At 41.3% G+C, this 27,786-nt stretch overlaps 2 protein-coding genes across 6 annotated transcripts in view; one reads left to right on the top strand and one right to left on the bottom strand.

Annotated features, from left to right (window-relative positions):
* Nucleotides 1-205: 205 nt before the first annotated feature.
* On the top strand, nt 206-10,003 carry asb14a (ankyrin repeat and SOCS box containing 14a). Of its 4 annotated transcripts, none has more exons than XM_026167392.1 (14): nt 207-372; nt 518-578; nt 2,413-2,591; nt 2,908-2,954; nt 3,839-3,973; nt 4,060-4,218; nt 4,331-4,576; nt 4,721-4,892; nt 5,772-5,877; nt 6,142-6,321; nt 6,743-6,871; nt 6,959-7,087; nt 8,484-8,637; nt 8,724-10,003. In XM_026167392.1, the coding sequence occupies exons 3-14, from the start codon at nt 2,452-2,454 to the stop codon at nt 8,900-8,902; spliced, it is 1,776 nt and encodes a 591-aa protein (XP_026023177.1). In that variant the 5' UTR covers nt 207-372; nt 518-578; nt 2,413-2,451; the 3' UTR covers nt 8,903-10,003. The 4 variants fall into 4 exon arrangements, with proteins under 4 accessions (XP_026023178.1, XP_026023179.1, XP_026023177.1 ...); XM_026167391.1 differs by having other exon boundaries at nt 2,905-2,954; XM_026167393.1 differs by lacking the exon at nt 8,724-10,003 and having other exon boundaries at nt 206-372; nt 2,905-2,954; nt 8,479-8,551.
* A 2,636-nt stretch (nt 10,004-12,639) lies between these two features.
* Nucleotides 12,640-27,786, bottom strand: part of ip6k1 (inositol hexakisphosphate kinase 1) — a 35,840-nt gene continuing 20,693 nt past the window's right edge. For both annotated transcript variants that reach the window (XM_026167398.1, XM_026167399.1), the window contains exons 3-9: nt 24,333-24,478; nt 23,930-24,056; nt 19,447-19,687; nt 18,976-19,157; nt 17,249-17,424; nt 16,590-16,823; nt 12,640-16,464 (exon numbers count right to left, since the gene is read on the bottom strand). In XM_026167398.1, coding sequence (XP_026023183.1) covers nt 15,991-16,464; nt 16,590-16,823; nt 17,249-17,424; nt 18,976-19,157; nt 19,447-19,687; nt 23,930-24,056; nt 24,333-24,449 — 1,551 coding nt within the window. In that variant the 5' untranslated portion in view covers nt 24,450-24,478 and the 3' untranslated portion in view covers nt 12,640-15,990. The remainder of the gene's footprint in view (nt 16,465-16,589; nt 16,824-17,248; nt 17,425-18,975; nt 19,158-19,446; nt 19,688-23,929; nt 24,057-24,332; nt 24,479-27,786) is intronic.

Raw genomic sequence — 27,786 nt, 5'->3', positions numbered from 1 at the left:
AAATCTGAGGTGTGTGTTGGGCTTTTTTAAACTGGGATAATTTGATAACAAAATTCAGGCAAACTCTGATGATTGTGTCAACAGTTTCTTTTTTAATTCTAAATTGTCAACAAAATCAGGCAGACGAGCTGACAATGAGAAGCAGACACCAAACAGACTGGAGGGTGGAGGTGTGTCAGGGTAAACAGCTCTAACCACCCTGCAGTGTCACGCTGTCTGTCTACAGCAGGTAAATATAGTAACTGGTGTCAGATCCCCGTCCTCTCAGCCAGAGTGTTGTAGCTGCACAGAGGAAACATGACAGGCCCTGAGCCTGAGCTTTGCAGGATTGTCACACACGTGAGACGCCTCTGATGCAGATGTGTTAATCTGGTGAGTAAATCGCATGTGTGTATTTGGAGTCATGCTGTATGAACATATATTGTTGAAGGACACAGAAGCTGTGGAGCTTTATCGAGAGAACCCGTGTGGACATAAAGCTCTGGTTTCACAGACCTCCTCCTTCTCCTTCTGCCAGCTTTCAGCAACAACAACTTTGAATCTGCAGGGACTCAGCCAACCCAACACCAAACCACAAGGTAAAGGAAACAGGTGACATCTGATCTGTCAGCTCACAAACCTACAATGAGATGATGGTCTTACTTTAAAGTTTTAAACTGGTCTGGTGAACTCAGGCCTCCTGTCTCCTGAGCATCTTGCTTCACGCTGTAGTACACACTCAGTTCCAGGCTGTTGTTTCAACTCTTGGCTCTCTATGATGTCACAAAGAGCGGGCATCCTTAATATGCTCATCGCAGACACCTCAGCCCTCGTTCACCTGCTGTGGCTTTTAAACGTAACATTAATGAGGGGCAGCCAATCAGTAGAAACTTGGCTTAAAAGTGGGAAGAGCTAAAACAACTTGTTTCGGTCAGGTGATGACTGGAGGGGATGCACTAAGGCCAAGAAAAGGCTAAACAAAGATTATTTTGATCTGTGAGTGGAGTCCAGAAATAACGATGTGTCTGAAAATGAGCATAATGTGTTGAGTAGCACCAATTTTCAGCTCTCAGGTGACTCAGAAACAAACAAATAAAAAGGAAGGAAATCTGTGTTCCTGAGGACACAGAAGATTATTTTGAACTTTCAAGAACTTCCAGGAATAAAAACACAGACCTGGAACAATCACTCCACAGCACTTCCTGCTGCTTTTTGTTCTGAGTATTTTTCTTAGATAAGAACCTTTAATTTTAGACCACATCAGTTTATGACTATAATGTTTTTTCTCCCATATTTTAACACTTTAGTCACTGAAACTCTGAATATTTTTTCTTGGAATATTAGCCTCCACAGCTCCAATATTATTTTCTTTTGCAATGACCTCCAAAAGATTCCATTGTATAACGTCATTGAATGTCAGTGCTCCTGGGCTCAGGCATATTTTTGCCTTTTACAAACAAAAAACAAAAAACTGGGACTAATGCAGGGTGAAGACAATAATGAAATATAAGACATTTAGCTGTGCCTCAGGTGGTAGAGTGGGTCATCTACCAATTGGAAGGTCAGTGGTTCAGTGGTTCCTCCAGCTGTGTACCAAAGTGTCCCTGTATAAGATGCTGAACCCTAAGTTGCCCTGATGCATTAATCAGACAATTAGAAAGCACTCAGGCATAGATAAAAGTGCTGTATGATCGGATGAATGAGCGCTCCAGTAAAAAGTGCATTGAGTGCTCCACTGAGTAGAAAGGTACTATATAAATACCATAAATTCCATTTAGCTCACAGACAGACAAAAGCCGGATTCTCAGAAGACAAAATCAATAATTAAACTGAACATTGAGGCCAAACAAAACAAGAAAAATGTAAGGGAAAGCTGAGTTAAAACAACTTTTTGTGGAGAAAAACTCCAGATCAGCCACAGCAGTCGTACCATAAAATCACTGAGATTTATCAGTTTCTCCTTGTGCTGCCACATGCTGCATGAATAAGCAAGCATACAGCTGTTGCTAATAAACAGAAAGGTGAGTGTATGTGAAAGGTTAACACTGTGAAAAAGCTTTAGTTTGACAGTAGACAGATGGATGACCTTCAATAAAAGGTCCACAGCTTGAGTCGAATCTTGCATGTTTTAAATGTAAATGATGATTTATTTATTTATTTTTTATTATTTTACAAAATCAAAGAGCAAAGTGTTTGCTTCTAAATTTCTTGCACTGGTTTCACAGATTAAGTAATCTGATTAAGTTCTCAGAAAAGTAAGCTAGATCCAAGGTCTCCTTAGAGCCATGGCCAAAGGCTCGTCTTTGGTGTCTGGAATGACCTGTGTAGGTTTCTTTCCATTAATATGAACATATGACCGCTTTAATTCAGCAGCCCGGTTTCAACATCAGGAAGTAGAAATTGACTAAATTCTGACCCGATTTAAATACGCAGGATTCACCTGGTCTGACCGCGATCATTTATTCTGGCATCATGGAGCTTGATCGGTTCGGCATTCACGATGAGGATGATGAAGATGATGCAGCCACTCAGTACATGATTGAACAGAGTCTGCTGGAGAGCAACAAGCAGAAGGAGATGCACAGAAACGCCACAACGCGGGAGGACAGGAGGTCAGTCCAGCAGATACCTGGAAAAATCAGATGTTTGCCATGTTTTAAGGAACTTGTTGTGCTCATATTCAGCTTCAGTTTTTTATTTTTGGAATCCTTAATATGCATGATTCACTCTTTAAAATAATACTGAACCACTCAGTTTGCTTTCTGTTTGAAACAAATTTGTTTAAGCAGCTTTCTTGTGATTGATATGTGGCCATATTCAAGATCTGCTCTCTTTGACATCACATAGCGCCAGTAAAAGAAAAAACAGATGGAAACTGAGTGTGGTGGGGTTTTTGTTTTGTTTTGTTCTGTTTTTTCTTTCCAGCAGCTCAGAATCTGCAGACATCAGTAAGATCTTCACTGCTATTAGACAAGGTGAGACAAGATGAACACTTCTGATTTTATTGTTAAATAATAAAAAAAATAAGCTAAAGCTTTGTTTTCTTTTTCAGAACTGGAATAAGAAAAAGACTTTGACATAATGCAGTCTAGCATGTGACTGCTTGAACAACATCAGTGAGCTTAGTTCTTATGCTAAGAATTTGCATCTTCTTCCCTGGCACATAAAAAAAAACATGTGCCACCTCCTCTCCTCACCTCCTGCCTACAGGCCATCACCACTTGGATGACGCTCAATCAGCCCAGTCACAATAAAAGTCAAGTTATTCTCATTAGCTCTGAGGTTTCACTTTCCAACATACACCCTTTTGTTGTCTGTATGGATTGTTGTCAGGTCCATATTTCCCATAATGTTAAAAGTCTCTGAATCATCTTGTCTGCTGATCATTTTACACCTAACCATCCTATCCAGCTTCATGGACTCCCCATTCCCCAACATACCAAGTATCCACCTTTCAGTGATTTGGTTCCTGCATATCTTCATCTTTCTGTTTCTTACGCTCAGCTTGAGCTCTTCTCCTGACTCCTCCTTCTTGCTTCAGACCCAACACAACCTTCTGCACATTGTCTTTAGGACTTATTACCACTTATTACTTATTACCACTTACCATCTGTTTTTAATCATTTCTCCTGTATTTTAAACCTGTTTTAATACTGTCCTTGTTGTTAATTTGGTGCTGCAGATGACTTTGAGTGCTTTAAAGGCACCAGCATTGTTGTTTTGTTCTTCTTCTTCATTTTTCTTTCTATGAGGACATATATTTGTTGAACCACAGTATACTTCACATAAAACAACAAAAAGTGGTTCTGATGTTTACATGCTGCAGACTGAGACTCTGTATGAATGTCCATCCTTGCAGGTAATGAGAAGCTCCTGAAGGATCTGTGTGTCAGACAGAAAGAGAGCTTTTCACTGGCAGACAGCAGAGGCTGGACGCCTCTTCACGAAGCAGCATCTCAGAGCAACCAGAGCATCCTGGAGCTCACGTACAAAGGTTTGTGTCGGCTTCAGTGTATCTGTGCAGATGTGTGGTAAGTGATGATGGCCTTTATTTAAACTAATCTGTCACCTGTTTTCCAGCTTCAGGCCCAGACTCAGTGAAGTGTTGCACGCTGCGAGGTCAGACTCCACTCTTCCTCGCAGTAGAACATGGTCTTATAGAAAATGCCTCCTTCCTCCTCAAACATGGAGCCAGCCCAGACATCCAGGATGACAACCAGGACTCGCCGCTATTTGTGGGTAAGATGCATGGCATTTCCAGACTTCAATACTAAGATCTAACACCGATTCAGACACTAACTCACAGCTTTTTCTGTGATGTTTGTTGTTGTCCGATTCTGCCTGTCTGCAGCGATCCGCTTAGACCGCCTTGACTTGGTGAAGCTGCTGCTCCTGCGTGGCTCCAACGTGCACCAGGAGGGTTGCCATGGCCGTCGGCCCCTCCACGAGGCCTCACGGTTGGGCAGAATGGAGATGGTAAAGGTGCTGCTGGAGGCCGGAGCGAGGCCCGACCCCCGCAGCCACTATGGCCTCACGCCGCTGGCTCTAGCAGCTCAGGAAGGTCACCTAGAGGTGGTGCAGATTCTGCTGAAGAAAGGTGATAGAAGCTTCAACTAGATAATGGTCCATTAGATGCTGGAAAGTCACTGTCAGAGTTAGATTCAGCTGAGAAAGAAACTAATCTTGGGTTAATGAGAAGAAAACACACCATGGCTTTAAAAGCATGTTGCTTGTCCTGCAGGTGCTGACGTCTTCTCTCAGGCACAGGACGAGGCATCCATCATGTATGAAGCATCAGCGTCTGGTAATCCAGCCGTCATCAGCCTCCTGCTGGAATATGGTGCCGATGCCAACGTTGCCAAACACACGGGACACATGCCAATCCACCGTGTCGCTCACCGAGGACACCTGGAGTAAGTGTTCAAATGTCTTCTGAAAACATTTAATAAAGCATGCATTTATGATTATGTAAGCAAAAAACATCTCAGGGTTTCCACATTACAAAGAAATGCTGCTATAAATTATCATAGAAACCACACCTAAGATATAAATCCTTAAAACTATAGAAAAAGCACTGTCACCTCATTGTCTCATAATTGAAAAAACTAAAATAATTATTAATTCACAGAAAAACAAAAACAAGAAACACAGGAAAGTAGAACCAAACTCACATGAGACAAAAGACTATCAAAATAAGACAGGAAATAACACAGAGACAAGACTGGAGGGACAGAATGGGAACACCTAAGGGGGTTATCAAAAACGTATTATCAACTGAAGCAATCAGGCAGCTAAAGGAACAGAAACGGGATCAACACAAACCCCAGGAATGTAAACAGAACACCATAAACAGAAGACTAAATAACACAGGATACAGAACCAAAATACAAGATTATGAAAAATACAAAACAAGACAATCCATAAACATCCCCAAAACTCATAAACCATGGGTCCAAGACCCAAGGTGGTAGTCTTATTTTACTCAGACTGAAGGTTAATGCAGTCATCAGCAACGGTCAGAGAACAGAACAAAAGGCATCCAACATCTAAAGAAGAACTCTTCTTCATATCAAATTCTGACTTTCAAGCTCATTGGAGTTGTACGAACAGAGTGTTTTACCATATTTGCATGTGTGTTTAGACATGTTTCAGTAAATCGCTGCACCTGTTTCCCATTTTAGCAGGTTATGGTAAAGAAGTGAGCGGTGGCTCAAGTCTTTTGCACACTATTTGAACTCGGCAAATAAATCAAAAAGCATGAAAAATGTGTATCTTTGTGTGTTTGCTGTCAGAGCTCTGCAACTACTGCTTCCTGTCACCTCTATGAGGGACATAAATGACAGTGGGATGAGTCCCCTTCACTCAGCTGCTGCAGGAGGACACACAAACTGCATCAAGGTGTGTGTGTGTGTGTGTTTATGGGTGTTTCTATAATCAATAAAAGTAGGTGTAAACAGCATGTGTTTGTTGCTCTACCATTTATATAGAGAGATTTCTCCTAAATGAGGGATTGTTGGTGACAATATAACAAAGCAACTTCATTTCATAGTGTGAAATGTCTGGGTCTGTTGAGGCTAAATCATCATGTTAGAATGACTTCTTTTTATTACTCGTGCAAAAGTTCCCAGTTTGGATGTTCCCTCATCTTCAAACTCCTATCAGGTATTGCTGGACGCAGGGTACGACCCCAACTACATGCTCCACCCCTGGGTTCGCCGCAGCTACGATGATGAGAGGAAGTCAGCTCTCTTCTTTGCCGTCTCTAATAATGATATGCCGTCAGCAAAATTGCTGCTGGAGGCCGGAGCCATGACCAACCAGGACCCGGTCAAATGTCTGCAGGTACAAATGCAAGCACAGGTGCTGATCTCAGGGGTGGGGTGGGGGGCATGTGCCCTCCACATGCTTTTTTTCTCAAATTAAAACATCAAAGAAGCAGCAGAATACCAGCGTGTGTTTATCATGTGGTTTCTTTACATTAGAAAAGGCATTTTCATCATAAATGTATGCAGAAAATGAACAAATTTGCCAGAAATTTATGACACTGACTATCTGAGGATTAAAATTTCCTCCTGGGATGACACCCAGATATCTCACCTAATGTTCTTCCCTAATATGCAAGCAAAACCTCAATTTGTGGATGTGGGCGTGGCTTCCTTAAAGGTTTGGTACAATGTCCTGAGCTGGGTGGTTGAATCTGGGTCTGTTCATCAGGAAAGAAAATAATACCACTGTTTATGATTCAGCGTTCTGTTTTTTTTAGGTTGCACTGCGCATGGGCAACTATGAGTTGATGGACCTGTTGCTGCGGTTCGGAGCCAACGTCAACTATTACGCCAGGATAAACACGACTCACTTCCCGTCAGCGCTGCAGTACGCTTTCAAAGACGAGGTGAGCCGCCGTCTTTATTCAGTACATCTCTACTGCAGATTCAACAGCTTCACTCATGTTATCGTGTTTTCATGTCATGTGTGTCAGGTGATTCTCAGGATGCTGTGTAACTATGGTTACAATGTGGAGCGCTGCTTTGACTGTCCCTATGGAAACAAACCCCACATCCCTGAAGACTATGAGGGATGGAGTGACAGTGTGATCAAAGACACCATGGTAATATAAAAGGTGACATGTAGGCTGTACATAAAAGATGGAAGTAAAACCTGCATGTTTCTCTAGGTGAGCCAAGATATTTAAAAATCTCACCACCAAAATAGTCCTATGATCAGTCGAAGTCATCACCAGTGTTAAATGAGATAAAGGTTTCTGACACAACTTCACCTACTAGTTGTGAGAAGTTTATGCACACATCATGGGAATGAATGCCATGGTAATTTCAAGCTTTTCATGATTTCTTTGAACTGTTGTTTTTCCAGGGTGGAATGATTGTACGGCATAAGTCTTTAATGACTTGCACAAGTTTGAATTCATTTTGGATTTTCTCTTATCCACACAGGGTCGAAGTGCACATACAGATTTGAAACTTAATGTTAACCCACTTCATCCATCCCAAAACCATTACTGTCCTTTTGGAAGACTCAATTATGTCCAAGTTTCAACCATCTAGCTCTGTATTAGAGATGGAGTTGAAGAGTGTGAAAGTATTTTTCCCTCTTTATTATTCTGTCCAACAGTCCCAAACCATAAAACTTTTCTCCACAAGGTATTTAGCTTGTCCATGTGGGTAGATACAAATTTCAGTTGAGCTTGAAAGTGTCAATTTTGGCGCAGGGGTTTCTTTCTTGGTTGACAACCTGTCAGCCCATAATTATTTAAAACTCACTTCACTGTGGTCAGTCACGCTAATGTTCTAGCAGTTTTCAGTTCATGGCAGTCTTGAGCCCAGGTGGGCAGTTTGCGTAGGGGAGAGCAATTTGAAAATCATGAACACATTTAATGATGACTATTTAAATGACCATGATTTTTACAATCTACAGTAGTTAGTTAACACAATAAAACAAGTCTTTGAGCTTTTCATGTATTTTAAAACTGTTTTTTTTAAGAGACCTGGAATGTAAATGTGCCTGTCTCTAAGCTACTTTGGTCAAGTTTTGTTAAATGAGCTCTAGACTAAATAAAAGAGATGTGACACTTTTCTCTAAAAGGACAGACATTTTAAGGTATATTTTAAAGTATACCCCACACATGTCGTTTTTAAGTGCTGTCTGCAATATATTGCTGATGACCTAAGGCAATAGGCTAAAACGCATGTCAATCAATAAAGTTGTTCTTTATACTACAAGCTGCTGGAACTTCAGCCTCTTTATCATCAGTGAAAACTCCAACCCCAAGCAACTACTAGGTCTATATGTAGATCTTTTCTTTTTTTTTTTGTTTAATTGTTCTCCAAGGACACATAAAACGATCAGGAACATGGTACTTTCCACAAAAAGCCAAATTTTCCTTTCTCCAGATCACAGGTTTAAGGTAATCATGACTCAGACGGCAAACCTTCTCTGTTTGTTTTCAGTGATAAAATAAAAGCTCTTCCGTTTGTCCGTCAGCGCAGTTCTGCGAGGTGATCACAGTTTCCTGGCTGAAACACCTGTCGGGCCACGTGGTTCGTGTCCTGCTGGACTACGTGGATCACGTGACCATGTGCTCCAAACTGAAGGCGGTTCTGATGGAGCAGAAGCAGTGGCCGGACATCTGCAGACTGCAAGGTGACTGAAATTAGATGTTGTCTCTTAGCTCAGAGGGAAAATCCTGAACTCACCGATGGCCTTCACTTCCTCCGCTGCTCTCTCAGAAAACACCCGCTGCCTGCAGCATCTCTGCCGCCTGCGAATCCGCCGGAGCCTCGGCCGCCTCCGTCTCCGGTCCCAGGTCTTCATGAGCTTCGTGCCGCTGCCGGAGCGGCTGAAGGACTACATCCTGTACCGGGAGTACAACCTGCTGCGGGGCCGGTGGGGCGGCAATCCGGGCTGATAATTTAGAGGCTAAAAGAGGAGCGTGTTAGGCTGACATACAAATGTGCATATTTTTATTTCACAAAGAAAATGGGGGGAAATTAAGGAGCATGCAAAACATGTGTTTTTGGTAGCGTTCGCAAACACGACAGCTCGAAAAGATGGATTGATTGAAGGTCAAAGGCAACAATTAGGAAATGATGCTGGTGTATTCTTAATATGACGTGTCACCTTTGACCTCTGACCTCACTCTTACATTTCACATCTGCCTTTTTTTCACCTTGACTCTAAAATGTGTTTTAAGAGAAAAAGTGAGTCTAGTTAGTTACAAATATAATGCAGAATAATATTATATAATAAGCTCGAGTTGTTCATGACAAGTCATTTACAAATCAATACAATCATCCATTACCAACTGATGCATAATGTTTTGTTTAATCATTTACATTTAAAAACAACAAACAAACTGAAGATGTAGAACATACTATACTATTCCCTTAAAAGTAAATACTGCCCCGAGAGCCAACTGTGCGAATATGTTATTGTACACATGCACATTTTTAAAATAAAACAAAACATTTGCAGGTTTAAAAATACAAATAAAAAAATTAATGTTTTCTACATCAAAGAAACTATAATGTATTATTAAGTCATTTTATAATTATTGTATTTAAGTTTACGTTAGAAAAAATCAAGCACCATCTGGTTTTTGTAAGGTTATTTATTTTGGAAAACAACACGTGGTATCTGCTAAAGAAAGGTGTGATGCAGGTCCCCATTGTCTTTACTGATGCTACACAGGTGTACAGTAAGGTTAGAGATCTGTAGGCTATTGTATTGATAAAACAGCAGTTTCCACAGTGTTTTTAATTAGTTTTAATATTTTTGCATGTCCAAATAATGTGCGGGACTATACAAACACATTACCACATGTCCTGGATATTTACGTTATAATAGCCCGTCAATATAAGATTACATGTTTTATACACATATTGCTTTAAATTGCTAAGTGTAAATGTATAAAATGTGATGTAAGAGTATAAAATTGATGTCAGTATTTAACATGGTGATTTATGACAATGACAGCAAAAATAAACATAATAATGCTGTAATTTGAAAATCTGGTGAAATAAACTGAGTCAGAGATTATATTTTGAAAGGTTTGAGAAAACGACTTGATAAAAACTTTCCATAAGCGGTCTGAGGTCGGCTGAAGGACCTTATGTAACAGCAGATGTGGAGTAGAGGTGACAGGATGTCTCAGAGGTCACAGAGACCAGCACCTGGGATAACCCCTGCTGGGGTGCTTTGGTGAAAAAAGTCTCTCACTTCAGTTAAGAGATTTTTTTTCCCCCGCTTTTTTTGGAAATTCTATGTCACACCAGGAAAAAAAAGAAAAAAAGTCTCATCTAAAGACTGCTCCTGAGTTTGAAGCATCAACACAGGTTTAACTGTAGAAGTTTGGCTGCACAGCTTCTGGACCTGAGAAGTGAAGACAAAGTACCCTAAAACTAAAGCTGTATTATGTTTAATGGCCAGCAGACTTTCCAGCAATCAGTGTAAGTTTCAAGTTTAAAACTTGATTAACACAAAATGATGTTTATTGAATAAATAATGGTATCATCCGGAGTAAAATTGCCTTAAAGCGGGATAAATTTTTTTGGCCCATTCTCTGTAAACCCTGCAGATCAGAAGTTTCTGAAATACTGTCTAGCATCAATAACTATACCATGTTCAAAATCATTTACATCACCTTCAGTGGGTAGTCTGGAGCATGTCTACATGCCTCTGGCTGGTTAGCGGCTAAACAGGTGTACCTAATTAAGTATGTAAATGTAGAAATCTTGCTTTCAGTTGTGGTACATTTGTTTTTTCGGGGAGAGGGTCTCTGATGTTTGCAGAGAATTTGAAGGTTTCTGTCGTTTCTCCATTTCATGCCTTCTTACCCGCTCTGCCCTTCTGCCTGTGACCTGAAAATCTATCTCAAGTACATGATTTTAAAGCAAGTTTTAGCTTCTAAAGTGCACCAACAGAAGACGCACAGGTGCATCTTTTGCTGGAGTGTTTTTACCCTCCATGTTTACAAGAGCAGTGGCACAGTTGGAATGTACAAAGCATGATGAAAGGAGGACTCTTACCCTGCATTTTATTCTACTTACAAATTTAATTAAAAGCAGGGCTAAATATAAGAGTTATATAGGAACATTGTTGCACTCACACACTGTAGTTGGGCTGCACTAAACACCATTATTTGACATAATTTTAAAAAGAGCTTCAAAGTAAGGAATTCGCTTCACTAGGACAATTAAAGGAAACTCCAAGTGTTGTAGCAAGGTGTTAGGCCTTACTGTAGTTGTGGAGATTTTTCCTTTGTCAATTTTGTGTGTAAGACAGACAGAATATTGCTTTTCAGCCACGTCAGCCTGCCCAATTCTCTATTTTCCATGACTATCAACAGACTCAGCCACTAAAGCTTTTCATTAAATCCCCACTTTTGATTGTTTTTCTTTTTTGGGTCTCATTTATTTAAAGCACCTGTTGCCTCAACCCCTGTTTTCTTTTTACTCTTCCTCCCCTGCTTTCAAGTCCAGGCGGAGGAAATAAGATTTGAGAGGATGAATTGTGGATAAACTGTGACTGGAGGGCATTAAAGTGTGTTTGTTTAGTTGGATCCTGGTCCCAAATGCCCAGAGGTGAATTTTTTCCTTGATTGTTCACTCTGAACTCAGACACTGGATGACATGAGTGAGTCTTTACTTTACTGAGTCTTTTAATTCTGTCACACCGCCCCCCACCCCTCCCCGACTGTGCTTTCAAGAATCACAACACAAGCCCAAAAGCTTCTGGAAAGATTTAATCTCACTTAGTTTCACTGTTCTAAACAAACAGTCAGGACGATGGCAGAGGCAGAGAATGCTGCTAAACAAGTCCGATCAATCACTGAGGCTAATATCCATGATGAAATCTCATGATCTGAGAGGACGCGTGGACCCATCGCCCCTTGAGACTCAGAGACGACTGGAACGAGGGCGGTCTGATGTGGTGGTGAAAACAGACTCAAACAGGAGGGCGTTAATGTGCATGCAGTTCTTCACCAGCTCCCTTAACATGAAGTGAAAGAAACGGAAGATGGCTCTGACGCTCACACACACACACACACCTGAGTGTCCCACAAACAGCTCAGGAGCTCAGCGAGCCGACTCAAGTCTGAAATCTGGTAAATAAATCAGACTTCAGCTGGCTCCAAAAACACTGTTAACAATGCTCCCAACGTCTCTCTCTCTCTCTCTCTCTCACACACACACACACACACACACACACACACACACACACACACACACACACACACACACACACACACACACACCATGTCTCAGAGTCACTAAATTTCTTTAAACTTTTATACATTGAGAGGGGGTGGGGGAGCCATGTAAAAGACAAGAACATGTACCCACAGATTTTAGGTAAAGGCAGGATAAAAAAATAAATTATCACCTTCATAAACCAAAAATACAATATTCATATTTGCTCTCTCTCTCTCTCTTTCCAGCTCCTGGGGTTAAGTTCCTGTGGCTGTCCAGCAGGGGGCAGTGCTGCATCAAGCCCAGCCTCAGGTACCAGTTGGAGAGACATAAATGGACAAATACAATTGGCTATCGGTAGCCCAATCAGAGGGAATAAATATATATATATATTTAATATTATTTTTGAGACAGAGCTGGGTGATAATTCAGTGTTTTCATCTATAAAAATATTTTTTATAGAATAAAAGCTTCAAAAATAAAAGTTGAAAAAAAAAAAGAGCTCAATGAACATGAATTTAATACTTCTGTGTGATTTTGCCTGTTTTCTGTGTTATGAAATACAGAAGGGTGACAAATTAAAGGACAACCTCACCAAATCTCACTCACCAGATCTTGTAGGTGTGCATATTTTTCCTTTTATCTGTCACTCATCTGTGTATAATATATGCTGAATATGGTTATTCAGCCACATCACCCAGCCCTAACTTAAAGAATTAGGCTGTTGTTATTCTTTATTTTTCATTATTGTCAACAAATTAGCGAGATTTGTGAAGTTTCTCTTTTTAGAGCAACCAAGCCCATGAGCATTAGTTTTTTATTTTGCTTTAGCATGTTCAGGCCATCTTAAGTGTTATGTGTTATGAGTAGAAGTCCAAGTCTTGACCCCTTACACACAAGACTTGACCCTGTGGGGACATCATTTTAGGCAATCAAAAGGTCGTAGGTTCGTATTTAAAACATCAATGAAAAGTTCTTAAAATAAGGAATCAGCAACCCCATCATCTGAGGAAGCTCAAGAATAGCCACTAAACTACTACTATTCCCACATTTACTATGTTTTTAAGGGGAAGCGTGCAGACACTTGAGTTTCTTCTAAATGTTATTAATGTAACTGGTGTAAACAGCGCTCTTGCTGGGGACGACTCATTTCTAGCTGTAGCTGCAAGGGTGTCAAACATGCAGCCCAGAGGCCAGAACAAGCCCGCCAGAAGGCGCAATCTACCCCGATTTTACTGTTTTTCCATTGAAACGATAAATAAATCATCTACTCCTGGAGTTCTGATGACATGATGTCTGGAAAGTGAAAAATATGTTGTTGTTTTGTTTACAAAAAAATAAAATCTCTAAAACTTTTTTGTGTAAAGAAATCAAATTTTAAAACCAAAAATCACTAAAACATCTCATCTGTTGTCAGAATTGACTTCTTTTGCACTTAAAAAAAAAAAGGGGGGGGGGGCTGCAGAAGTGTCTTAGATGTATGGTCTAAACAGTCTGGCCCCAGTTGAGATCAAACTGGGCATTTTGTGACCCATGAACTAAAATGAGTTTGACACACCTGCTGTTGTGAGTATCTACAGGATAAGGAAGATATGTCTCAGTGTTTTGGGTATTTTTTTCATGACATTTGTTGACAATAATAAATTAAGAATACAGATCTGAAGCACCCTTTCAGACACTCACAGACGGAGCGAAAGTCCTGTATGTGACTTTCTTAGCGCTCAACAGAATAACTTAAACAGCTCTGACATGTAGAGGTCTCAGTTTATATAATGTAGTAAGGTTAAAGAGGGCCAGGAACAGCTTTCTCAGCAGTGCTCACAGATGCACAGAGACGCTGCTCTTATGGAAGACGGCAGTTCAAAGTGCGATTACACTGCTCACAATACTGGGTTTTTCTATGATGCAGTAAACATTGTGTTGTACTTTTAGCTCTCGCCATCATTCTAGTGGGAGCGTTGTAAAGAAACCGTGAGGAACACTCATGTTAAAGCGACACGTGTCTGAAAGGGGCTCAAGCATCACCAACACCAGATTTGGAAAAGTGACACTTATGCTTCCAATAACCCCGAGGATGATTTCACAGGACACCGACTACTCGTGTTTTTCCTGATTCAATCTCCAAAAAAACAAAAACGAAACAAAAAAATAATACAAAAACAAAACAAAAATTAAAAGAAAAACAAAAAAATGGCCATACAACATTTTGAAATGCATCTATGCTCTCTCCCTGAAGCCTACTTCTATGTCTCTTTTATTTGGGGGGGAGTTTGCCATCTATTGCTTTTACAGATTCTTGGGTGTTTTTCTGAGCATGAGTTCTGTTCACCTGTCTAGATTTGGTTTCTGTAGAGAAAGAGTGAGGACAAAAAGGTGATGGGAGGTCAGGGAGTGAGGGAAAAATGTGTTCAGTGGGAGGTCTGTGGGATTCAGCTGATTGACCAATCAGACAGGACGCTGTGTCCTGGGACGCTGTCAAACAGCTCCAAAGACAACTGTTCCCAGGATGTGTGTCTGTGAGCGTGTGTGTCCCTCTATCTTTGTGAGGACATCCTTCACATTTTGTTATGGTTAAAGAGCAACTTTGGTTTATTATTTCACTGTGCAGAACGTGTGAGAAGGCAGTTTCAAAACTGAAAGGAGGAAAGAGGAACGTTTCTCGTGTTCAGGGGTGTCAAACATCTGTTCCACACAGAGGATGGACTGCCGTTTAGCTCCAAAATCCTCTACATATGAAGGTTGTGTTTAAAAAAATACTGTTAAACTGTAATGCAAATGTAATGTCAAGAAAGACGAAAAACTGATACACACTGTTTAAATTGGACTTATTGTTTAGCTGTAAATGCACGCTTTGAAAAATGTGAGATCAAACTGGGTTGTGCGAACTAAAATGAGTTTGACGCCCCTGCTCTAGTTTCCAGATTTGTACCAAAGGACATTAAGTACTCCGCTCTGATCTGGTTTTACCTGTTGCCCCTTTTTTGTTTTTCAAACTAGTTCACTTACAGATTTTAGGCGAACACAGAGAAACCGTCCTCTTCCAACTATGCACACTCATCATTCTGAAAGTGATGGTAAAATAAACAAAGCTCTATTCAGACTGGACTATTCTGTAATTTGAATCTTTCCCAGAAAGACGTTCCTGTATTTTAAAGTGGATCTCATCCACAACTTCATTCCTTTTAACTTATTTTTAGCCTCCTGAATGACTGAAATGAGAGACATGTTCCTGCTGACAGAAACTTGTGAATGTCTTAAATCTCTCCATCAGGAGAAAGCTCAGGAGGTGCTCCACCACATCCTGTAATTTCAGAATGATTAAAATGGTGCCCAGAAAGACAAAAGTTACTTTAAAGATGAGCATGGCGACTACAGGGTTGTCATTTAGCTGTGGTTACGTTCAGGGAATGCATTATGTCAAAGGTCCTCACAAGAATAGAAGCACAAGCTGTGAGTGTATCTGTTGGTTCTCCGTATCATCTTTAATTGGCAGCCATTTTGGCTCCAATGTCCCACTTCCCTGCAGTTGCACGGCAATGTCCTGGAGAATCATGTTCCATATTTACAGCCGATTGTTGCTGGAAACACGGCTAGACAAACTGCACTGACAGCACAACCTGAACTATCTCACAACCAGCTGTGTGTGTGTGCGTATATGTGTGTGTGTGCGTGCGTGCGTGCGTGTCTGTCTATGTGTGTGTGTCTATCTTTGTGAGGACCAGTTATACTTTGGGTGTGAGGCTGGTCCGCACTGTGAGACAAACCTTCTCAGGTCCTCACAAAGATACAGAAGTGAGTGATGGAGCTACAGGTTGTCGTCCCGCAGGCTTTCCAGGATCTGGACAAGGCTCTCCAGTCCAAACATGTAGCCCCTGTCTGGCCCATCATGTACGGCTGTGTCGCCGCGGAAACCCTTGAAGGTGGAGTGGGCGAAGTCGATCATGCGAACGTCCACCAAGGGGGGCTGCTGGGGCAGGGGAGCGGGAGAGGGGAAGGAACCTAAACTGGGAGCCGAGGAGGTGGATTCTGGATGAGGCGATGGGGGGTGTGGGAGGAAGGAGTGGCAGTCTGACTTAGGGGGCGGGGCTTGTGTGGGAGGATGAGGGGAAGGTGATGGGGAGGCCGGAGCCATCAGTCCAGACCCCTGAGAGGGCAGGGATCCTGTGTCTGGCTTCTGGCTCATGTCCGTTTCACAGGGTGCATCGGGGGCCGGGCCACAGTGGGACTCTGCGGGTGACACGGAGGTCTTCGGTTGCCAGACAGAGGGGCTCTCGGGTTCCTACAGACGAAAAAAAAAAAAAAAAAAAATCAGGTCAAACAAAGGGAATCAGTTGGAATCAGAACACTTCCAAAATCAAAAAAAATTTAGAAGTATAAAAATAGTTATTTCAACATCAGGCGCACCTTTCCCTCATAGATGATGAGCAGCGAGGAAGAGTAGAAGCGATAGGATGCCTGCCTCTCCAGCACCGCTTTCAGGGTGCGAAGCTTATCCAGGATTGGCTCAAAGAGGTCCCGCCTCAAGCCCTTTCCGTTGTGCAGGTACTGGTAGAGGGCCTGGCGGAAGCCTTCGATCGACAGGCCGCGGCCGTAGTACTTGTTCCTGCACAGGTAGTGACCGGTGTTCAGCTGGTACACCTGCAGGGACAGGTGGGCAACAGCTCAGTACAACGTGAGTCTGGATTAGATATTAACAGATGTTCCCTCTGATTCAATTTAATCATTATAGCTGGAAAAATATGCATACAACCATTTATAATGTTTATTTACATATTTATTCCTTTCCCTCTAAATATTTCCACTAATTCGTGAAATTGTTAATATCATGATTATTATCAGTAGGACAATGAGAACTAGTGCTCTTTGTTGTCCTAATAACAGCAGACACGTGAGCTTATCTTGCAGAGGTGGTAGCAGATCGCAATGATATTGCACCCGCTTCTCCTGCAGCATTCGGTTTGTTGCGGGATCAAACAATAAACTAGTGTGTGTTTATCTTTTTGTTCAGGCCCCTGATGGACCACTGTTCTCATGTGTTCAGCGGTGCAAGTCGTCCTTTGTACCTGCATGCCACATACTCTGACTCCCAGCGTCGCTGAGGTGCTTTGTTCGCATTTCCTTATCTGCCTGGCTGCCTTCTCCTCCGAGGCGTCATCTCCGTGCTGCCGGGTGCCCATCTTCAGGTCCAGGATGCAGGGGTAAGAGAAGTGGTGCACCACGTTCTCTAACAACAGGAACTCTGGTTAAAAAGCTGCAGTTAAGGAGCCAACTGTCCTTGACCTCCACCCTTTTTTATGTTTGATCTCTTGTGCAAAAAGATCAAACAACTACTAAATCTAAAAAAACCTAAATGTATGCAAACAAAATACTGTGCACAAACTCAACTGAAAGTTAACGTCAGTGGGATATGACTGACATTAAGAACCCACCCAGGAAGGGAGAGATTTCCTCTCCTTTCAATCTTGATTTTTCTTCTCCCCAACAGCGCCATTAATGATTAAAACTAAAACAAAGGCCTTCTGAAAACCTCACTCTTAACAAAAGAAAAGCCTGTCACACTCAAAGATGACAGGCCTGGGCGCTGATCATTTTGGTTATGCGAGTGCTGTTTGTGTCTGTACAGTAAATATGGAGAACCTCTGAGGTGACAGCAGCGTGCTGAATCTGCTTTGACAGAAGACAGATGGAGCTTGTTGAGGACAAAGTGTGTGCTGCTCATTCACTCCCCTCAGCGCTAATATCCAGACAGCTGCAGGCTGCTCTCTTTGAAGCTGCAGATCAAAACATGACCTCTAACCTGATAACCTCCAGCCCTCCTCTTTATTCCCACTCTGGTCTGCACAGACTCTCTCTCACATTTACATTCGGCGCTTCCCATTATCTGATGGCCCACAGCTGGTCATTTGTTGTGTGTCATTGTCCCTTTTCTTCTTTTCTACAATGTCTCTGATACATGAAGATGTAAAAAAACAAAAGTAAATCAGCATTTTAAAAATAAAAACAAAACAATAGGTAACAGGCAAAAAAGGTATTTGTGTAGAATGAATAGGTCACGTTCTCCATGTTTAACCAATCACCATCAAGACCCATCTGGGTAATTTTCAGGGATGCTAGGAAGTACTTCCTCTGGCAGATCTCTAAATCACGAGAAAGGTGCCTTTAAAAGCGTGACAATGTTATTCACTTCACCAATCAGTGTTTTTAATATGCTGTGATTGGTTAAATGTACCTTAAGGTACATTCATTAGCTTTTTTATCACCACTTAAATGTCAAGTAGTGCTTCCCACCTGTTGGTTTGACCACCCTGGATGGCCAGAAAAAACAACACTAGAAGAGTTTGGGTCACTGGGAGAAAATACGACATGAAATGAAACTTGAATGAAGTTGAATGAACATGAACATCAGTTTTCAGTTTTCATACCTGACCTCTGCTTCAATAAAACCTATTGTGGATCACAAATAACTGATAAAACTGCAAAAGCTATCATATCCAAAGAGTATGTTTGAGTTAGTAATGATGAGATGTAGAATGAGACATTTCATACATCCAACTTAAAAATAAACTATGCAGGCATCGATCATATGAAAAACTAACATACGGTATTTTATCTTAATATAATTTTTTGTAATTTTTGTACACTGGTTTATTCCTATTTCCTATGATCATCTTTGAAAACTAGGGCCAATTACAATTTAATATAATGTCTTAATACACAGATCAGCAGGATAAACAGCAGGACCCTTGGTTACATGGTGTAAATGGACGTCAACATTTTTGGGGAAGGATACTGAAGAGCTTTCTGTCCTTGGACTCAGATCTCATGCGGCTGAGCTGCTGTTTGTGGCAGCGAAGGCTCCAGGGATTGTGGCTGATCTTCTCTGACGTCAAACCGCTGTTCCAGTCCAGCATCTGAAAGGGAACATCTGAGAGGACCTTTGGGTCGAGTCTCGGGCTCTTCAGCTCTGCCAGACTGCAGAGAGGAGGAGAGGGGATCGTTAAAAGCACTGCAGGTGACCCTCTGCTCTGACTGCTGCATCTACTGTGGGTTTCAAGGGTATGTTATAAATGTGACCACTGGACTGTTTGATGCCAAATGACCCAATATAAATATAAACTACAAGTTCTCTTGTTATCTGCCTTCAGCTTCTCTCCTTTGTCGTCAAATTTATGACATAGATCAATAAAATATTTTCACACGAACCGTCCTACATCAAGTGAAATCAGTCCACGAGTTCATTGTCTCCTCAAGTATATCTTACTTATCCGAGGTCTCTGTGTCGTGCGCCTCCCTCCGATCGGGCCGCTCCTCCTTGTGTTCAGAGGTGGATGAGGAGCGATGCAGGCTGCGGCGGGAGTGTTTCCTCCTCGGCTGCTCCCTCTCTGGGGGGTCACGCTCCTCATGCTCGCCGGCTCCTCCCTCCATGTTGCTCTCCACATAGGGGTAGGCCACCAGGTTGATGTAACCGTCAGAGTCACCTTCAAAGCACACCAGCACCACACCTGAGAGGACGGAGCCAAACACAGAAAGGATGTTGGGAATTATTAAAAACATTTCAGAGCAGAAGAGAAAAAACAGACTACTGAAATACTCTGAAATGCCAAAGCAGAAACATTGCATTTTTAAAGGTCAGTATTTTTCGTACCAGCGACCCACAGAAGAGTCAGGCTGAGTCCAACACAGATCCAGTTTTATTATTTTGTATGTATTTTTGTTTTTATTAATCTGTCAGAGGTATACCCTCTCCATGATGTCATAAAAACCCAGGAGTAGAAAACGTCCTCAGGAGCATTTAGAGCAGTCTAAAACCTGAACTTTTGGCTCACAGGGATTTATTGTACATACACTAATGTCAGTATTTGAAACATTGGTAAAGTTTAATGTCAATATCTATCTATCCATCTATCAAAAAAAACCATATGCATCAAGATGTACAGAGTGCTTCTAAAATTTGATTAAACAACGATTTATGGATAAAATAAGCAGACAGTAATGTTTTTTTGTATAACAGATGTACGTTTGAACATCTGTTATATTTAGCTTTATAAACAGACCAGAGCATGTCATCCCTGCCAAGCCAGACACTCAACATCATCCATCTTAGTCCTAATTTAATTTACCTGTCAGTTTGCTCATCAGTGGAGAAGCAAACCCCAAATATGAATTTCAAACTTCCCTCAACAGCACAGAGCGAGTTCTCCATCCTCAGAAAACTTCACCTCCTCCTTACCCGCATCATAAGAAGTAATTTGATTTGACGGTGCCAAGCTGCGGCAGATGAAACATCCTTGACAGATACAGAAAGTCGTGCCTGGGCAGCTGTCCGTCTGTCTGCTGTTATTTAATCAGCAGGACAATGGGTAGTGGGCAGACATCCAGAGATAAATTTAGACTCCTTATGGAGCACACTTGTCATGGCACTGGGAGCCAGAACACCAGCAGGGTGGACTAGTGGGAGTACAAGCCTCCGATCAACTGCAGTACAGAACCCTTGGAATACGGCCATCGTATCTCTTGTAAAGGAGCCGAGTGTGGCAGAGACGTGGATAACCGCAACAAGAAAACTTTGCAGAAATCTGTGGCATGGTTGTCCTGCCACTCCGCCCACAGAGCCAATCAGCAGCAGATGAAGCAGGAATGTGTTCAGTCCATGATGGCCAGAGACAAACACCGTCAGAGCCATCATGAAATCACACACTGGTTTGGTAAATCTCATTTTCAAGCATTGAGATAAGCATTTTCACTGATGCCGTTTTAGTGTTTTCAAACCAGATGTGACAAGTGAGGGGCGAGTCTGAATGTGAAACCACATGCTCAGTGGCTAATGAGTAGTCAATCACAAGTCACAAGCCAACTGACCGGATTACGTTCACACCATAAACAAATGTCTATGAAGATTGTTTGACACTGGACAGTGACCACCTTCTCCAAAGGCCCGTTCTGGTCTGTACATGAGTCCGACTACCATGTTCACACCTGCACAAGCAGACCACATCAAGAGGGAGAACAAACCTGAGCTCAATTTAAAAAGACTAAATGCCACAGGAGTGAAGAGTGGAACATTCTCTTTATAATGTTGGTGCCTTAGTGTTGGCCTGAGAGTAAGTCTTTTCTAAGGCATTCAAATATTTGGTGTCTAAGAGAGTGTGAGTGCATGGCCTGCAGTCTAAAAAGTTTCTAAAAACTGCACACAACTAGTGCCAAAAAACACAAAACACACACAAAAAAAACCAAAGGCTACAGATGCAACTTAATAGTTTTAGGGGCTTATGTCTGTTAAAACAAAAAAAGACAAATCACTGCAGTTTAAAAGAACACCTTTTCCAAAGCAGGAAATGCTTGGATGATGTCTCAATTAATAAGAGAATAGTATATAATCTGACCTGACTATGAGCTCAAACCTGCTAAGAGTCAGTAAGCAGTGCTCAACTGAGACGCTGCTGTTTAGTCTCGTCTGCCTTCCTTTTGGCAGACATTTTGATATCACAGAAATGAAACTAATGCTTCATAATGAAGCCTGCGTTTCATTTGCGTTTTAGTGGTCTTTGACATTTGCTTGGGTCTGTTACTACAGCAAAATCAAGTAGAAACAGTCAGACTCTATGGCGGGTGACGATGAGCAGAGCAGCTAAAGCTCTCCTCTTCCATTAAACATCCGTACTTCCTTCCTTCTTTCCTGTCAGTCTGCCTCTCCATTCACCACCAAACATTAGAAAATAAGGAATATAGAGCATGAGTGTTTGATGCTGAACCATTGAGGGTTTAGCTCCCTTAAAAGAGACCTCACTGCTGTGAAATCAATAAAATTCAACTGTCTTTTACTACTGGCTTATTCAGGCTAACAGGAGGTTTGGGAAATGTCACAAAGACATTAAAAGACCTTTTCAGACCTCTTTGATGAGTTTTAAGAGTGCACACAGTTTTGCAGGGTACTGACTGCTAATACAGGGACTTATTTTAGATTTCCCAACTACAAACAGCAGTGCCTTACCCAAAACCTTACAGCTAGTGGTGTAGTGGTGCGGGAACTTTCAACGAGATTTTGTGTTTCTACACGCTTGTCTTTGAAACCTATAAACAATCTGCCATAGTTAATGTGACTTTACATTCACTCCATTTAATAATACAGTGCTTTCATTTTCTTTCACCACAGCAGCTTGTTAACTGATCTCATTAACTGATACCCCCATGCTGCTGTCATTGTTCGCTTCTCTCTCTATGTTCAGGTCCACTGTATTTTGGATCCTGTACAATTAGCATTCGGTGGGATGTGGCTACGCCTGCTTGCCTTTGGGATCGAATATCAAGCAGGTTTTCCATGATTCGTTTATAGATATGACACAAAAAAAACAATGTATGTAGGCCAAAGTGCTGAACAGCTAAAAACAATCCAATAACGTTCTAAGATGTTTTCAAGATTAGAGTTTTATTGGCCCACAAAAGATAGGCAAACTAATTTAAATTAGTCGAAACTAAAGCTGTAAAATAAATGTAGTGGAGAACACTATAAGTCCCCCTTCTAAATTTGCTTTTGTGTTGTGCAGGTATCACTATAACAGAGAGAGAGCAAGAGAGAGCAGTGTAACTGAACACAACTAGTTTAAGTTTTTTCTTTATAGCTTTGTTGCTGTGGATCAGAGCAGCTGGAAAAAGAGTTTTTATATTTATACTTGCTGATCAGGTTACTGGAGAGAGGCCTCTAACCAGCTTTTAATCCTTTAAGTTTTTAACTCTTTCTTCCATGACAACATCACTTTACCTTTAATGATGAGTTTTGACACATCAGTATATATCAATAAAGATGTGCCGACCATGGGAACAGTTTCTGGGTTTTTCCAAAGGTACAAAGGCACAGACTAACCTCACTAACGTTTGATGCACACCCAGTCATTTTGTTTTATAAGCAGGCCTGAAATATGACAAAAACCTCCCACTTCATAAAAGAGGTTCAAAGGTTACTCTTCATTACTGTCAAGAGGTAAAGCGATAATAACATTTACAGCAGCAAGCACTGTTATTGTTGCTCCGAGAAAAATGTTTTTTTTTTGTTTTGTTTTTTTACCCCGGGTTGTGAGGTAGCAGCCTTGAATTTGCTGGGTGTGTCAGAGAAAAGAGGCTCCACCATTCCCATAAACTACAGGCTTTTCTCATTTCTGTAAATTGTTCCTCCTCATGTGCTCCAACCTACAGCCTACAACCAGAACACAATACACCATGATGACGGATGTCCTAATTCCTAAAAGCAGGGGAGGCCGGTTGGAGGAACAAAAAAAAATTGAAAAGACACAGATGATCTGCCCTTCACTGTTTCTGTGTGAAGTTTATTATTGTGTTACATTGGAAATTGTTATGAATTTAATTAAATGTGGCCCTAAATATAAACATGTCAGGCACACTGTCTGATATCATAAAGTCCTCGCCATCTCCGACAGGAGAGGACTAAGACCCAAAGAGAAATGAGATACGACAGCTGCTATGTTATCAACCAGTTATTTGCACATAAGCACTCTCTTGAGTCAGTTTGCTTAACAAAACTGATTGCTCGCTGAATAGGCAAACAGCCAGACAATTAATTTACTCATTTTATTTATTTATTTATTTTTAAACTGGCCATTGTTTATGTCAGTTATTGCCTGCATTTAAGCACATCCCATAATGGAGCTGTAGAAGTACATCTGACTATAAACCAACAGCTATCTCCCGCCTGCTGCTCTGGTACCTGATATCAGTGAGAAGTCACCGACCTTTATACTCTGGAGTGAACTCTTTCATCTCAGGAGGCAGGGACTCGTAGAAGCGCTGCTCTCTGCTGATGAGAGGCTTACACACCGTGTGGTCATCATAACGCATCATACTGGTGTGACCGCCCACCTGAAAACACAAACACATGCAGAACACATACATAAAAAGAGCTAACAGGCAAAACAAAAAGCTAAATGTCTTAACAAAGAGACGATATTTACAACTGCTGCCTCTTTACAAGAATATTAAAAAAAATGTTACACCACAATTATACCAGTAAGTGCTTTAAATTTACATGTAGTATGAACAACCTCTTAATATTTTTGTTTCTGAATGTTTGGCAGTTTTCCTAATGCAAACATTCCTTTTTTAGATAAAGACTTTTCACCCACTGTTAGCACTCACCTGGTGTATAAAAGGCTCCAGTGGAACGCCTCCTGCTCGTGGTCGTAGTGAAGCCCCTCCCCCTGTGCCCGCCCCCTGCAGCTTGCTGTCCATGTTGTTGGTGTGAGGGAGGCACATGGCTCCTGGCGGACGCACCGCGCCTCCTCCTGTAGATAAGAGGGAGATTTAACCATGAGGAAACAGCCGAAAAGTCCTGAACTCCTGCTGTAGTTTCAATACTGATAAAGCGAATTAATTTATCTTTGGAGTAATAAAGTTCAATATTGCACTATATTGAATACTGAACTCCACATTTTAAAAAACGTCATATTTTGCATATAAAAATGAGTTCCTTGTGATTTTTTCAGTACTGTCTCAGTAAAACCTAAAATGAAACTGCTTTGTGGAAAATCTGTACTTCATGTCCATCAGTTTGTACAAGTTTTTACATGTTCCATTAAGTCTACTGCTTTTGGTATACCGAGGAATTCCTGACTCAGAATTAGCCTTCAGAGGTGACTCCACATAACAGTAAATGCAACTGTGTTATTTGATAGAAGCTTTGTAATTGGTGACTTACAAAACAAACATCCTACATGATAAAACTCATGCAGTTTTCTTTGGCAGGGAAGATGTTTCACTACCAGTATTTTACACAAGTAATAGGGTAAAAATATACATCTGCATAGTTGCATTTAAAATTACAAAGTTAAGTTTTAGAGTCATTCTTGTCAGCCAAAACCTTTCATAATTTTCTCACCTGGATGGGCCTTTTAATATCTGGCATCTGGCAAACTGGCCGTTTATGAGCTTATTAATTTTATTTTGTGGGGTGACCAGAACAACATCAACAAAAAAACAAACAAAAACATTCTCTTATAGTGTGCATTGTTACAGCATGTCCTTTCACCCTCTGTGGGAAGCCTGTCTCCCCTCTTAGAAAGCTGACAGATCGAAAGTGAGGTAACATTAGTTAATTACATAACAAGCGCAAACCTCTAAAGAGCTGACTATGAACCATTAGTTTAACTCTGAACAACACACTTTAGCCTCAGCTGTCTCTGGGCTGTGAGTTTACACGTGAATATAGCCAAGACTTGAAGTGACAGGAAATTTCAGTCAGACAACCTCTTTGTTATAAAATCCGTGTGTTATCTGTCCATGAAGCCAGATAACACACACCAATTAGTTAAACTGAAGGAATGTCTTAAAGACATAAAGACCTGGATGGCCGCTAACTTTCTGCTTCTTAATTCAGATAAAACTGAGGTTATTGTACTCGGCCCTGAAAAGCCTAGAAATATGGTATCTAACCAGATTCTTACTCTGGATGGCATTACCTTGGCCTCCAGTAACGCTGTGAGGAACCTTGGAGTCATTTTTGACCAGGACATGTCCTTCAATGCACATATTAAACAAATATGTAAGACTGCGTTCTTCCATTTGCGCAACATCTCTAAAATTAGAAATATCCTGTCTCAGAGTGACGCTGAAAAAGTAGTTCATGCATTTATTACTTCCAGGCTGGACTACTGTAATTCATTATTATCAGGATGTCCAAAAAACTCACTGAAAAGCCTTCAGCTAATCCAAAATGCTGCAGCAAGAGTCCTGACAGGGACTAGAAAGAGAGAGCATATTTCTCCTGTTTTGGCTTCCCTTCATTGGCTTCCTGTTAAATCCAGAATTGAATTCAAAATCCTGCTCCTCACATACAAGGTCTTAAATAATCAGGCCCCATCTTACCTTAATGACCTTGTAGTACCATATCACCCTATTAGAGCACTTCGCTCTCACTCTGCAGGCCTACTTGCTGTTCCCAGAGTATTTAAAAGTAGAATGGGAGGGAGAGCCTTCAGTTTTCAGGCCCCTCTTCTGTGGAACCAGCTTCCAGTTTGGATTCAGGAGACAGACACTATCTCTACTTTCAAGATTAGGCTTAAAACTTTCCTTTTTGCTAAAGCATATTATTAGGGCTGGACCAGGTGACCCTGAATCCTCCCTTAGTTATGCTGCAATAGACGTAGGCTGCCGGGGGATTCCCATGATGCATTGAGTTTTTCCTTTCCAGTCACCTTTCTCATTCACTATGTGTTAACAGACCTCTCTGCATTGAATCATATCTGTTATTAATCTCTGCCTCTCTTCCACAGCATGTCCTTTATCCTGTCTTCCTTCTCTCACCCCAACCGGTCGCAGCAGATGGCCGCCCCTCCCTGAGCCTGGTTCTGCCGGAGGTTTCTTCCTGTTAAAAGGGAGTTTTTCCTTCCCACTGTCGCCAAAGTGCTTGCTCATAGGGGGTCAAAATGACTTGAAGGTAAAAACTGATTTACTTTAGATTTATTGTCAATTTGGCTGCATTAAAACACCATCGAATAGAGGGCATAAAGCAGGACAGACACAAACCTATTTAATGTTTGCTACATACCACTCATAAACTAAACACAAACCAGTTTCCTCATTGTTATGGGGACACTGTTATTGGAAATTAAAGTGTGCACGATATAGACCGGCACTGATCCTGAAATATAAAGATGTGTCACACACAAGAGAATGTTGACAACTATGCATTAAAACTACAAGTAAAAAAGAACAAAAAAAAAAAATTGTAATCAGAATAAAAGTCAAATACCAGAACACTGCAGCTGATCCAGCACCTGTGCAAAACACACTGGCTGTGGATGGGAGGAGAGCTGGCTGCTAGAAGCTAGAAAACATCTGTGGAGTGGCTGAAGTTTTTTTTTTTTTTTTTTTCCTTGGGGGGGGGGGGGGGGGGGGGGGTTAAATTATCATCATCAGTAGCAGCAGTAGTAGTAGTATTTAAATTGATTTGAAGGGTGCCAAAATGTAAAAACAGTCCATAAATATTGAAGAACTGATAATAAAGGGCAAAGAACAAGAAACAAGACGAGATTTAAGACAGGTGGGAGGAGTTTAGAAATGTCATTGTAATGACCTGAATGAATGAGCAAATTTTTCTAATACGTCCCTCTTACACCATTTATTTAAAAAAAAATTAAAAAAAATAGCTACACACGCTGACGAGTTGGAGAAAGATGAGGATATCCCAAAGCTTGCTGCTGTATTTTTCTTCAGCAGTTAGGAAAAGGGTGGAGAGGACTGACTAGAGTTGGAGTTGGGCTTGTGCTGCAGTTATTGTTTAAAAGTGTTAAGATTTATTGGGAAGAGCCCATAACTCCAATACTCAAATAAAGATAAGCAACAAATTCACATTCCTTTACATCTTTGCCAGTGCTACCCCTCAGCGTTCTAGTAGATACACCTATGGTATCAATTTGAAAATCCTAAGCCACCTTTATTCTCCAGTTATTGCAGTCACAAGATTTTAAGAACACCTTCCTCGTTTCCTCTGACCTTGAGGCCAAGGTCTCTGAGATTTGAATGTCCGAGATTTGTAGTAAATGGACCTATGGTATTGGCCACTTGGTTATGGCGTTCCATGTATGCCCTGCCT

This window comes from Astatotilapia calliptera, chromosome 5 (genome assembly GCF_900246225.1).
Source record: "Astatotilapia calliptera chromosome 5, fAstCal1.2, whole genome shotgun sequence".
NCBI lineage: Eukaryota > Metazoa > Chordata > Actinopteri > Cichliformes > Cichlidae > Astatotilapia > Astatotilapia calliptera.
The sequence above is the reverse complement of the archived record's forward strand: the minus strand, read 5'-3'. Positions and strand labels throughout refer to the sequence as shown.